The sequence below is a fragment of the Microcebus murinus genome, chromosome 27 (assembly GCF_040939455.1).
Source record: "Microcebus murinus isolate Inina chromosome 27, M.murinus_Inina_mat1.0, whole genome shotgun sequence".
Taxonomy (NCBI): domain Eukaryota; kingdom Metazoa; phylum Chordata; class Mammalia; order Primates; family Cheirogaleidae; genus Microcebus; species Microcebus murinus.
The window spans coordinates 17,488,017-17,502,718 of record NC_134130.1 but is presented as its reverse complement, the minus strand read 5'-3'; the positions used below and the strand labels follow the sequence as shown (position 1 = coordinate 17,502,718).

Here is a 14,702-nt window from a genome sequence, read left to right as displayed (position 1 = left end):
TAGTAATTAAATGGGAATCATGCCTTTATTCTTTTACCTCAGTAATGGTTTAAAATACTTTATTTCTTGGCAGCCTTTTTACAGTCTCAGAAAGGAGATACTTAGTAGTCACGTACAGTGAACTTTTCTTTTAAAAAGAGTTTATAGTTATGATTCACAATTCCATATTCTTTATGTTGCTTATTGATTTTAATATAAATGACTATCTATTTCATTTTCTGTATCAGTGAAGCAAATACCATTTCCATCTGGTACTCCACTGCAAGCCAATTCTATGGTTTCTGAAAATATGATGCAGTCTACACCAATAACAACCATATCTTCTGGAGCCAAAGAACAGATAAAAGGAGGAGCAGGGGAAGAAAAGAAGGCAAAAGAGAAAATTGAAAAGAAAGGTATTTTTGACCTTTAAGCTTATTGGGCTCTTGACTGGTTTATCAGATAATGTCAACATGTTTGGTGATGATAATAATAATGGTATCAAAAAGAAAGTTCAAACTTTTAAGAGCTAAAGTAGAATTAGGACTAATATGATAATGGAACATACAAGCTGGGTCCTAAATGATGTATGAATGTTGACCAGGTCAACAAGGTAAAAGTACGGTGTTTTAGTCAGAGGAGCCAACTAATTAAAACCATAGAAAGTGGAAATTAAGTGTAGGATCCCATATGTAGTTTGGTATGACTGACTTTGGTTTGCTATGTATCTGGGCCATAGTTTCAAAGAAGTCACAGGTAGGAAGTTAGCTTAAGACCAGTTGTGAAGATAGGAAAAGGACATTCTAGTCAAGGCAAAATGTCTGAACTGAGGCATAGGAGTGTTGAGATTTCAGGAACACATACGAACCTAATTAGAAGCCAGGCACAGTGCCTCATGCCTGCAATCCCAGTTCTTTGAGAGGCAAGGAGGATCACTTGAGGCCAGGAGTTCAAGACCAGCCTAAGCAACATAGTGAGACTCTGCTTCTTCAAAAGATAAGAAATAATCCAGGCGTGGTGGTATGCACCTGTAGTCCCAGCTACTTATGAGGCTGAGGCGGGAGGATTGCCTGGGCTCAGGAGTTCCAGGTTGCAGTGAGCTGTGATCACACAACTGCACTGCGACACAGGAAGGACTGCTCTTGAAAAAACAAAAAATCCAAGTGAAGTAGAAAGCAGAGTCACCATTCACTTAGGCAACCATACTTGAAATCTTGAGCAGTCAATCTTAACCTGTTTCTTCTCCTCAATTTTCATGTCTAATTAAACCAATAAGCCCTATAATTCCTTTCACCAAAACATCTAGAACCCAATTCTGTTCTTTCATTTCATTAGGAGCTGCCTCAGTTCAAGTTTTTATGATCTTTCATCTGAATTAATGTTAAAGCCTCATCTTTTCTAGTTTATCCTTTACCTTGCTGCTAAAGCTATTTTTCTAATCTGACTACCTTTTTAACCACTTTCCTTCGCTGCTCACTAGAGTTCATTTCCCTAGTTATGTCTTAAAAAGTACTTTTGTAATTCATTACATATACCTCTCAGTATACTTAACACTCATTTTTAATTTTTTTGGAAAGTACAAGATGGCTGAGGGATTTGTGAACTAACCTAAGCCAATTTAGCATCTAGCACTTGATTCCTTTTGGTAAACAGTATAGCCTCTGTTAGAAGTAGGTGGGGCTGCACATCCTCTCCAATGCACCTTCACCATTAGGTGGTATGAGTACAATGGAAGCATTGTACTAATTCTTATTTGTAAAATTAAGTAGACAAAACAATTATATAGCCTATTATTATAAATTTGGTGAAGTTCATACTTTGTTCTCTAAGGAGGATGCACTGTTATTCTGATGGCAGAATTAATCAGTCTTTTAATCAATTGAGGCAGCAAGGCCCTCCTGGGAGAAGGAGGAGCAAACAAGACCAAATGGAGCTCTAGGTCTAGAACACTTTTGTCCAGTGGAACTCTTCTATGATGATGGAAATGCTTTATGTCTGCATCGTCCAACATGGTAGCCAGTAGCCAGGTGAGGCTGTCAAGGATTTGAAATGTGGTTAGTGTGACTAAACTGAATTTCTAACTTAGTGTTAATTATTTGGAACTTAAATGTAAATAGCCAGATGGGGCTGGCAGCTACTGTGTTGGACAGTGCTGGTCATAGAGAGCTATTCCGTAGGTGTTTTGCTGCGAGGATCACCAGATTCCAATATTCTGCTCATGCAAGGGCTGTAGTGCCCGTATAGTCTAGATCACCATATATCTTGATTGCGTATGATTCACGTCAATGAAACATTTCTGAAATCCCTTATGATAATTAACAGAACTCTGGTATAGGTTTTAGTATTTGCAATCACCTCTGGAATGTGGATTCCTGGTAATAAAGATATTTCAAATGCCTGGAAAGTAGGTTAAAGTTAAAAATATATATGGATATAACTATATCATATTGTTACAGTATTTTAAAGTAAATATATATAGCTTATACAAAGATAACTTAAGATTTTAATATATTTTCTTCTGGTAGTTTTGTATATGTTTTTCTATATCATATGGGTTTTTATCTTTTAAAGAGTCTTTGCTAATTCGTTATATGGAAAATGTCATTTTTTAAAAGCTTGGTAATGGGATTAAAAATTGTCCAAAATATTTTAAACTAGTTCTGTCTCCTCTTTTGTAAGCTATCTTTGTATAAATTGTGAATTTCCTTTACATAAAATCCTCCTTTCCTGTTCTGTGCAGAATTGTTCTTCTCTGTGTTTCTTTGCATATAATATTTATTGCATATTCATTACATATGTGTCTGTCTTCCTTAAAAGAGATTTCATGTGCTTTGGCATTATGGGCCACTCATCTTACTCTTTCCAGGGCCTTAGCACTCAGTAAATATTTTTTTAAAAAGTTAAGTAAAGGTATAGTTTACAAGGACTGCTTCCATGCTACAGAAGTTTACCTGTGCCCTGCAGACTTGAAGTAAATAAGTTTTTGTTTTTATTTATTTGTTTGCCACAGGAGCTAGTTGTAAGCTTAAGGAATATGAATCCTCTATGCAGGATTGAATGAGGCTCAGTAGCTGAAGTAATCGTTTGTTTGTAAGAGTTACATGATCAGCATATAAATAAAAGTAGAATTAATAATTAATTAAACTTAGAAACAGGATTTGTTGGGACCTGTACTCCCATAGGAGGTTGAGATGGGAGGATTGCTTGTGCCCAAGAGTTCAAGTCCAACTTGAGCAACATAACAAAACCCCTTTCTCTTAGGGAAAAAAAAAATAGTTGCTATGGTTAAACCTAAAGTCCTCATAAATCATCGGGGAAATCTAAGAATTGTCAAAATTCATTTTATATTTATTTGTGTATATAAATGATGAGAGAAACATTCTATCAGTGAAATTTTATTTCACTGTAGTTCATTCTGTCATTTGGCTACTGGTTGTGGTGTTCTTTCTAAATAAAGGATTTTTCACTTTCCAAAGAGTAAAAGTAAAAGTTTTTAAAGGATTTCCTATGGGTCTGTTTTAGGGAAAGGCAAACTTTTTCTGTAACATACCATGTAGTAAATATGTTAGGCTTTTTGAGCCATAATGTCTCTGTCACCACTACTCAACTCTACCTTAGTGCAAAAGTATCCATAGATAATATGTAAATGAACGGATATGATTACATTACTTACAAAAGCAGGCATCAGGCTGGATTTGGCCCATGAGCTATAGTTGCCAACCTCTGCACCACGTCTTCTAACTAGAAATATAACAAGGAAATAGCTAAAAAAGGGTTTAAGACATTATGACTTGAATAGTTCTTTCCTTTGTTATTATTGAAATGAAGGTAGGAGATAAATATTCTTTTTTTCTTTTAAACTCGTCAGTATTAATACCATGGGTTTTTCATAGTGTAATTTTGTTTTCCTTCTGATGTTTACCCATTCATAATTACTTTTTTAGGAGAGAAAAAGGAGAAAAAACAGCTGTCAGCCACAGGAAGTGCTGACTCCAAGCCAATAGATGTTTCCCGCCTGGATCTTCGAATTGGTTGCATTATATCTGCCAGAAAACACCCTGATGCAGATTCATTGTATGTAGAAGAAGTAGATGTTGGAGAAACAGCCCCAAGAACAGTTGTCAGCGGCCTGGTGAATCATGTTCCCCTTGAACAGGTAAATCTGTACAACTGAAATTACTGTAGCATTCATAGGTCACTTTTGTTCCCTCTTTTTTGATGGCTTTCCATTATGATTTCCTATCGGATGGCCATAGGACATGAGCCAGTGTTGATTAGTTCAATTAATTAGTTTGAATGTGGTAGATTCTACAAAAAAGGTGCATAAAGCCACCAAAAACCTGCAAAGGATCTATAAATTAAGATTATTCATGAGCATAGGAAGAAGAGAAGATGTATTATTTTTATCTGTGTTTTTAGTTTTCTACTTTCTGTAAAAAAATATGTATTTTAAATATCTAAGTAACAACAAAATACAAAGCATCTAATTTTTAATAAATAATGAAATACTATTAAAAAATATAAGTTCAATCTCTATGATCCCTCTTATTTTTTCCTCAAGTGTGAAAATATTTCTTGGATTTTAGAGAAATAAAACTTGTTCTCTTACTTTTAGATTACTTTCTGAGTACATATAACAATGATTTTTTAAAAATCAAGCTATGATAAAATTCCATGATGGAACAATAATAAAAATAATGATTATGATGGCTGTTGTTTTTAAAGTACTTAATATACAAGTATTCCTCTTCTGTTATGGAAGGTTAAGAGGAGAGTAAACTATTTCTTTTTCCCTTTTTAATTTATTTTTTTAATTTCCAAAATTATGGGGGTACAAATACTTTGGTTATGTATATTGCCTTTGCGCTGCCCGAGTCAGAGCTACTGACCCCCAGACAGTGCGCACCACACCCACTGGGTGTGAATTTACCATCCCCTCCTCTCCCTCCCACCTACTCCACATCCAGTGAATGTTACTTCCATATGTGCACGTAAGTGTTGATCAGTTAGTACCAATTTAGTGGCGAGTACATGTGGTGCTTGTTTTTCCATTCTTGTGATACTTCACTTAGTAGAATGGGCTCCAGCTCCATCCAAGACAATACAAGAGGTACTAAGTCACCATTGTTTTTTGTGGTTGAATAGAACTCCGTGGCATACATACACCACATTTTATTAATCCACTCATTTATTGATGGGCACTTGGGTTGTTTCCACATCTTCGCAGTATTAGTCGTGCTCCTATAAACATTTGACTGCGGAATGTCTTTATAAAGTGTCTGTTTTTCCTGTGGGTAAAACCCCGTAGTGGGATTGCTGGATCAAATGTGGTGGTTCTACTTTTTTTCATTCTTTGAGGTATCTCCATACTACTTTCCATAGAGGTTGTAATAGTTTGCAGTCCCACCAGCAGTGTATGAGTGTTCCTATCTCTCTGCATCCACACCAACATTTGTTGTTTTGGGACTTCTTAATAAAAACTATTTTCCCTGGAGTTAAGTGATACCTCATTGTGGTTTTGATTTACATTTCCCTGATGATTAGAGATGTTGAGCACTTTTTCATATGTTTGTTGGCTATTAGTCTGTCTTCTTTTGAAAAGTTTCTGTTCATGTCCTTTGCCCATTTTTTATGGGGTTGTTTGATTTTTTCTTGCTGATTTTCTAGTTATCAGCCCTTTACAGATGTGTAGCCTGCACATATTTTTTCCCATTCTGTAGGTTGTCTGTTTGCTGTAATGTTTCCTTGGCTGTGCAAAAGCTTTTTAATTTGATCAGGTCTCGTTTATTTATTTTTGTTGTTACTGTGATTGCTTTGGAGTCTTCTTCATAAATTCTATGGCTAGGCCAATGCCCATATGAGTGTTTCTACCATGTCTCAGAAAGCAAGAAGAGGGCTATTTGTTATGTCTATCTAGGTTGCCTTACTCATTTATTTTACCTACCTGTAAGACAATTTGGGTTTTGATCCCTGGTCTGGGCTGTTGTTGTATTCTCTAGTTGCAGCATAGCCAGAATATAGTACAGGTAATGGGTCAATATTGACCTATCATCAAAGATGCAAGGATGTAATTTCTTCCACTTCTTATTTAAACTCATTTCTTTTAGGTCTTCAATACTTAATTATCTGAATGAATAAAGTTTGGGTTTTAAATATTTCTTAAAATAGGCCAGGCATGGTGGCTCATGCCTGTAATCCTAGCACTCTGGGAGGCTGAGGCGGGAGGATTGTTTGAGCTCAGGAGTTTGAGACCAGCCTGAGCAAGAGTGAGACCCCGTCTCTACTAAAAATGAAAGAAATTAGCTGGGCCTGGTGGTTCATGCCTGTAGTCCCAGCTACTCAGGAGGCAGAAGAATTGCTTGAGCCTAGGAGTTTGAGGTTGCTGTGAGCTAGGCTGAAGCCACGGCACTCTAGCCCATGTAACAGAGTGGGACTCTGTCTCGGAAAAAAAATAAAGAAAGAAAGAAATTGATGGTGAGAAGGAGGTCAGATTTTAAAATCTCTCCTCCTCTCTTCCGGTGTGTTTGTCACCAAGAAGTGTGCTTTTATGTAACAATATTTTAGGAAGCAGACCATGGCTACAGTTCATATTATTTCTTGTTCAAAATTTAGTTATTTCTGTAGTGGAAATAGAGCTGGCTATTTGGGATATGTGAAAAGCAGTGCTGGCATATTTTATGTAGGATAACCTTGCTTGATAACTATTTTAAAAGCAAATTAATACTCCATAGTGATATCCTTCAAAGCAGCATTTTCCTAACTTGATATCTTTCCTTAAAAGCTTTCAAATCCCTTCTTTTAACACATTTCTTTCCTTTTTTCTTTTCTCTCCCTTTACTTTTGAATACCATATTTATTTTCTTGAAGAATTAAATTTTTTTATAAAAATATATTTAATAACAGTGGGAAGAATCAAAGATAGTATTAATAATAGTTTTTAATTTATGCTTTCTAGATGTCTTCTGTAGTACTTTGAATCCTCTATTTCCTGTGTCCCATGGTACTTCAGAGATACTGCAAAAAAATATGGACTTCAACACTGAGATAGCTCTCCCTCTCTGTTCATTGCCACTCTGCTGCTTCTTGGCTTTATGAACTTGGACTAATCCCTGCATTCATTCATTTACATTCATAAATGCAAATACTTATTGGGTACCTGCCATGTACCAAGCACTAATTTAGACAAAGGATAGTGCAACAAATTAAAATAGATACATACACGTATGACAGACAGGTTAAAAAATAGCCATGCCTTTATGAAGCTCTCATTCCTATGAAGTAGCCAGAAAATTACCAAGATATAAGTGAATACATAATTAAATAGTGATAAGTACCAAGAGAAAAATAGAGAAAGAATCCAGGGAGTATTGAAGCCTGGATAATGCCTGCTGTCTCATATAAAGCCCCCACAGAAGCCCTTCTAAAGAAAGTAAGGAGCAGCCCGGAGACCAGCGGCAAGGGTAGGTGGATTTGCCGTTTCCCCTCCCCTGCATTTGGGACTGCTGGTGGGCTCCCCAGCTGGTGGAGAGACCTGCGGACACCAGCCCAGAGATGGCCGCCACCAGCTAGCGGTGAGCCTGTAGCGGACGCGGCACCAGGCTCCCAACTCCCTCCGGACACCTCCGTGTGCACAGACGCGAGCCACTCGGCAGGCGCCATATTACCTCCTCTTCCCCTCCAGCGACCCTACCCGCGGCTGCCCAGAGAGACAATACAGCCACCAGCCAGAGGCAATTCCAGGGAACGGGACCTTCCCTTTTGGGACCCTACAGCTGACTAAGGGGAACTCATACTGTGAGCTCCTTACCCGCCAGCCCTCCCAGGTGCTGTTGGCACGGAGTTCCCAGGAGAACGGTGCCGACTCAGAGGCTGAGAGACATAGACACGGCTTTGGCTCCCTGTGGGTGAATTGGGACCAGAACTCCTCTCCCTGGTGGAAATACAGTTTGAACTCTGGGACCGAGAGGTCGGACCTGCAGCCCAGATCCCGTGCACCGAGTTCTAGCATTGCCTGGGCACAGAAGGGATATTTGTGAACAGCCTACTGAGGTGTGTGTGCCTTCAGGGGCAGATCAGCATCCTAGAGGGCAACCCTCCTCCCAAAAGGAGGCCATACGCCCAGCCCAGGTGGCGTTCCTGTGCAGGGAACCTCCCTGCCGGCATCACAGTCAGGGGAGGCCTGGTGGCCTGTGGTCTGGGCTGCTGGCAGAGGCCCAGGAGTAGCTGCGGAGTTGGGGAGGGTGGAAAGAAGTGAGGCCCGCTCCAGACTGCGGGTCTCAGACAGCCCCACCCCCACATGCAGACTTTCTGACTGAGCTGGACCATTCCAGCCCTGCCCTGACAGCTTTTCCTGGAAGCAGAGAACAGAACTTTGACCCCTGCTAACAGCATTGGTGGTGGCTGAGGGCAGGCTTACCCAACCCAGCTCCGCCCAGAACAACAGCTGATAACAGGACACCAAATGAACAGCATAGCTGTTCCTTCAAGCAAGTGACACCTACTGACAGGGACGGTATCCTGCACAGCCTTTTCACGGCACCCACTGACTCATTATACAGGGAGTGGTCGAATATCACCCACAGACACCACCTAACGGCTCAGAAACTAAACAAGGTGTGAGAATACCCAAACAAAAACCTAAAGGAAGGAAACAACAACTGATCGACATGGGAAGAAATCAGCGAAGGAACTCAGGAAATATGAAGAACCAAACGGAAAACACATCCCCTAAGAGGAGCACCAGCCCCCTAGAAACGGACACCAACACAAATCAGGCAACCAAAATGAAAGAGGAGGAATTTCGTAGGTGGATCAAAAGAACACTCACCGAGCTGCAACAACAACTCAATAACTAACACAAAGAAACCACAAAAAGCCTCCAGGACCTAGAACAAAAGTTCACTAAAGAAAGAGACACAATGAAGAAAAGTTTAACCGAACTACTGGAAATGAAGAATCAATTCAGGAACTACAAAATTCAGTGGAAAGTTTCAAGAACAGGATAGATCAAACAGAAGAAAGAATCTCAGAGATTGAAGATAACATCCTCCAACTAAATAAAACCGTCAGAGAGATAGAGCAGAGAAACAAGAGAAAAGAGCAAAGCCTACAAGAGATGTGGGATTATGTGAAGAAACCTAATGTGAGGGTCATAGGGTTGCCAGAAGGGGAAGAGGACAACACTCAAGGGTTGGACAAGCTATTTGAAGATATAATAGAGGAAAATTTCCCAGGCCTTGCTCAAAAATCTCGATATACAAGTTCAAGAAGCTCAGAGGACCTCTGGGAGATTCAATGCAAACAGGAAGACGTCACGACATGTAGTCATCAGACTGACCAAAATATCCACTAAAGAGACCCTTTTAAGAGCTGTAAGATGAAAGAAGCAAGTGACATACAAGGGAAAGCCAATTTGAATAACACCAGACTTCTCTAATGAGCATTACAAGCAAGGAGAGGCTGGGGCCCCATTCTCACTCTTCTGAAACAAAACAATGCCCAGCCTAGAATCTTATTCCCTGCAAAACTAAGCTTCGTATATGAAGGAGAAATAAAGACATTCTCAGACAAGCAAAGGCTCAGAGAATTCACCAAGACAAGACCAGCCCTACAAGAAGTACTCAAAACAGCATTACGCACGGAACATCATAATAATAACCTACGAATGTAAAAACAACCAAAACCCAAAGTTTAACGGCCCGATATTACAATGGCTCAAGACAGAAACCATAGCAACAACATCCAACCCAACAGAATGAACAGTAATCTACCTTACCTATCAGTTCTCTCAGTAAATGTGTATGGCTTAAACTCTCCACTCAAGAGACATAGGCTGGCTGAATGGATAAGAAAATACAGGCCAAGTATATGCTGTCTTCAGGAAACACATCTAACCTGCAAGGATGCATATATACTAAAAGTAAAAGGGTGGAGATCAGTATTCCAGGCAAGTGGAAGGCAAAAGAAGGCTGGTGTGGCAGTTCTAATTTCAGACGATTTAGTTTTTAAACCAACAAAAGTAGTGAAAGACAAAGAGGGTCATTATATAATAGTGAAGGGCACACTTCAACAAGAAGAGATAACATTTTAAATATATATGCACCCAACTTAGGTGCACCCAGTTTCATAAAGCAAACCTTACTGGATATAAGCAAATGGATTAATAGCAACTCCATAATCACCAGAGATTTCAACACCCCACTGACGGCACAAGACAAATCCTCCAAACAGAAAATTAATAAAGAAATAATGGATTTAAACAAAGCCCTGGAAGAATTGGGTCTGACTGACATCTACAGTGCATTCTACCCCAAATCCACTGAATATATGTTCTTCTCATCAGCTCACGGGACATTCTCTAAGACAGACCGTATCCTAGGACACAAAGTAAATCTCAAGAAATTTTAAAAACTAGAAATCATACCATGTACCTTCTCAGATCACAGTGGAATAAAACTAGAAATCAACCCTAACAGAAACTCAAATTTCTACACAAAAAGGCGGAAATTAAACAACCTCCTACTGAATGATTACTTCATAAATGAAGAAATCAAGATGGAAATAAAAAAATTCTATGAAGAAAACGACAATGGAGAGACAAGTTATTAACTCCTCTGGGACACAGCTAAAGCAGTTCTGAGAGGAAAGTTTATCTCCATAAATGCCTATAACTAAAAGACAAAAAGACCACAATTAGACAATCTAACGAAACGGCACAAAGAGCTGGAAACAGAAGAACAGACCAACCTCAAACCTAGCAGAAGAAGTGAAATCAACAAGATCAAATCAGAACTAAACGAAATTGAAAACAGGGAAGCTATTCAGGAGATTAATAAAACAAAAAGTTGGTTCTTTGATAAAATAAACAAAATTGACACACCATTGGCTAAGCTAACGAAAAGCAGAAAAGAGAAATCTCTAATAAGCTCCATCAGGAACAAAAAAGGAGATATCACAACTGATCCCAAAGAGATACAAGATACAATTTATGAATACTACAAAAATCTTTATTCACACAAACTGGAAAATGTGGAGGAAATGGATAAATTTCTAGAAACACACAGCCTCCCTAGGCTCAACCAGGAAGAAATAGGTTTCCTGAACAGACCAATCTCAAGAGCTTAAATAGAAACAGCAATTAAAAATCTCCCTAAAAAGAAAGTCCCGGTCCAGATGGCTTCACACCCGAATTTTATCACACTTACAAAGAAGAACTAGTCCCTGTCTTGCAGAAACTATTCCACAACAACGAGAAGAACGGAAACCTCTCGGACACCTTTTATGAAGTGAATATTACTCTGATACCAAAACCAGGAAAGGATACAACAAAAAAAGAAAACTACAGACCAATATCCCTAATGAATATAGATGCAATAATTTTCAACAAAATCTTAGCTAACCGAATCCAGACGCTTATCAAAAAAATAATCCATCACGACCAAGTGGGCTTCATGCCAGGGATGCAGGGATGGTTCAACATACGTAAATCTATAAATGCAATTCACCACATAAACAGAAGCAAAAACAAAGACCACATGATTCTTTCAATAGATGTAGGAAAAGGTTTTGACAAAATTCAACATCCTTTCATGATATGAACAGTTAATAAAATAGGCATACAAGGAACATACCTAAAAATGATACAAGCCATATATGACACACCCATAGCCAACATCATACTGAATGGGGAAAAATTGAAATCATTCCCACTTAGAACTGGAACCAGACAAGGCTACCCACTATCTCCACTTCTGTTCCACATAGTGCTGGAAGTCTTGGCTACAGCAATCAGACAGGAAAGTGGAAGTAAAGGTACGCAAATTGGGGCAGAAGAGATCAAAGTTTCACTGTTTGCTGATGATATGATATATCTAGAAAACCCCAAAGATTCAACCAAGAAACTCCTGGAACTGATCAATGAATTTAGTAAAGTCTCAGGATACAAAATCAATACACAGAAATCAGAGTCATTCCTATACGCCAACAACAATCTAATTGAGAACCAAATCAAAGACTCAATTCCCTTCACAATAGCAACAAAGAAATTAAAGTACCTAGGAATATACTTAACCAAGGAGGTAAAAGACCTCTACAGGGAGAACTATGAAACACTGAGGAAGGAAATAGCAGAGGATGTAAACAGATAGAAATCCATACCATGCTCGTCGATGGCAGCCTCAACATCATCAAAATGTCTATACTACCCAAACTGATCTACAGATTTCAATGCAATACCTTTTGAAATCCCATCAGCATTCTTCACAGATATAGAAAAACTAATTTTACACTTCGTATGGAACCAAAGAAGACCCCAAATATGAAAAGCAATTCTAGGCAACAAAAACCAAATGGGAGGCATTAATTTGCCAGATATCAAACTATACTACAAAGCTGTAGTATTTAAATCATTATGGTATTGGCACAAAAATAGGAATATGGACCAGTTGAACAGATGTTAGAATCCTGATATAAAACCATCCTCATATAGCCATCTAATCTTTAACAAAGCAGACAAAAACATACGCTGGGGAAAAAAATCCCTTTTCAATAAATGGTGCTGGGAAAACTGGATAGCCACCTGTAGAAGGCCAAAACAGGGCCCACACCTTTCACGACTCACAAAAATCAACTCACGCTGGGTAACAGACTGAAACCTAAGGTATGAAACTATTAGAATTTTAGAGGAAAAAGTTGGAAACACTCTCCTAGACATCGGCCTAGGCAAAGAGTTTATGAAGAAGTCCCCAGATGCAATCACAGCAGCAACAAAAATAAATAAATGGGACATGATCAAACTACAAAGCTTCTGCACAGCCATAGAAATAGTCATGAAAGTAAACAGACCGCCTACAGAATGGGAGAAAATTTTTCCATCCTATACATTTGATAAGGGACTGATAACTAGCATATACTTAGAACTCACAAAAGTCAGCAAGAAAAAATCAAATAACCCTATTAAAAAGTGGGCAAAGGACTTGAACAGAAACTTTTCTAAAGAAGACAGAAGAATGGCCAACAAACATATGAAAAAATGCCCAACATCTCTAATCATCAGGGAAATGCAAATCAAAACCACAATGAGATATCACTTAACTCCAGTGAGAATGGCCTTTATCAAAAAGTCTCAAAACAATAACTGCTGGTGTGGATGTGGAGAGAGAGGAACACTCCTACACTGCTGGTGGGACTGCAAACTAGTTCAACCTCTGTGGATAGCAATATGGAAATACCTTAAAGCGATACAGGTGAATCTACCATTTGATCCAGCAATCCCATTGCTGGGCATCTACCCAAATGATCCAATGACACTCTACAAAAAAGAAACCTGCACTCGAATATTTATAGCAGCACAATTCATAATCGCAAGGCTGTGGAAACAGCCCAAGTGTCCATCAATCCATGAATGGATTAATAAAATGTGGTATATGTATACCATGGAGTACTATTTAGCTCTTAGAAATAATGGTGACATAGTACATCTTATATTTTCCTGGTTAGAGTTGGAACCCATACTATTAAGTGAAGTTTCCCAAGAATGGAAAAACAAGCACCACATATACTCACCAGCACATTGGTATTAACTGAACAGCACCTAAGTGGACACATAGGTACTACAGTAATAGGGTATTGGGCAGGGGGGAGGGGGGCGGGTACATACATATATAATGAGTGAGATGTGTGTACCTTCTGGGGGATGGTCATGCTGGAGACTCAGACTTGTGTTGGGGGGGAAATGGGCATTTATTGAAACCTTAAAATCTGTATACTCGTAATATGCCGAAATAAAATAAAAAAAAAAAGAATGTAATATTTGAGTAAAGAAAGGTCTAAGAAAATGAAGAAACCGAGTCATGTGTCTATCCGTCTGAAGAGCATTTCAGGCAGCCCTGGGACAGATGTGTCCCTGAGATGGTGAAAGAACAGCAAGTCTAGATGACTAGAGCAGGATAAATAAGGGGGAAAGTTATAGGAGATGAAATCAAAGATAAGGACACCAAGTGCCATAGAGTCTTAGAGATCATTTTAAAGAGTTTGGTGTTTATTCTCAATAAGATTAAAGCCACTGAAGGATTTTTGAGCAAAGTAGTAGCATTGTCTGCCTCAGATTTAATAGGATCATTCTGACTGCTCTGTTGATAGGAGGAAGATGGAATTAAGGACACCAGTGAAGAAATTTCTCTTATTTGTGGAAAAAGAGATAGACTTGGCACATGTGTGTGCTTTTTTTGTTTTTAATACTCATTTGGACCAGGATTTACTCATAATTCCTTATGAAATTAGGGTCATAAGGAACACTAGAGAAAAGAAACAACTGATCTTGAGCCAGCCAGCTCAAATTGGAAAACCTCTTCATTTGGGCTTCATCTTTTCTGTACTCATAAGTTGTTGACCATGAGACTATTTCTTCTCTTCCACATGCTGTCTTTCATACCCATAAGCATAACTATATAAACATCTATATATAACTCATTAAGACAGTACTAGTAAGCACTCTATAATTCTATGAAGCAAGGCAACTTAGCCCTTAAAATTGCATGCCAAATTTTTTAGGTTGTATATTTTTCTAAGGAAAGGGGCCACAATTATCATCAGATCCTTGAAGAATTGCTTCTAGCTAGCCCTGTTGCGGTTCTTACACATTTGTGCTGTAACTTTTTAGAGGTCTCATGTATGATATTTCTAATTTATATGAAGTGTTTGAAGAGAAACATTATTCATGAAGA

General features: G+C 38.6%; 1 protein-coding gene across 2 annotated transcripts in view; it reads left to right on the top strand.

Moving 5' to 3' along the window:
* The window catches only part of AIMP1 (aminoacyl tRNA synthetase complex interacting multifunctional protein 1), a 40,829-nt gene that overhangs the window by 14,448 nt on the left and 11,679 nt on the right, over positions 1-14,702 (top strand). For both annotated transcript variants that reach the window (XM_075998320.1, XM_012779031.3), the window contains 2 exons: positions 228-395; positions 3,924-4,135. In XM_075998320.1, the coding sequence (XP_075854435.1) occupies positions 228-395; positions 3,924-4,135 (380 nt within the window). The remainder of the gene's footprint in view (positions 1-227; positions 396-3,923; positions 4,136-14,702) is intronic.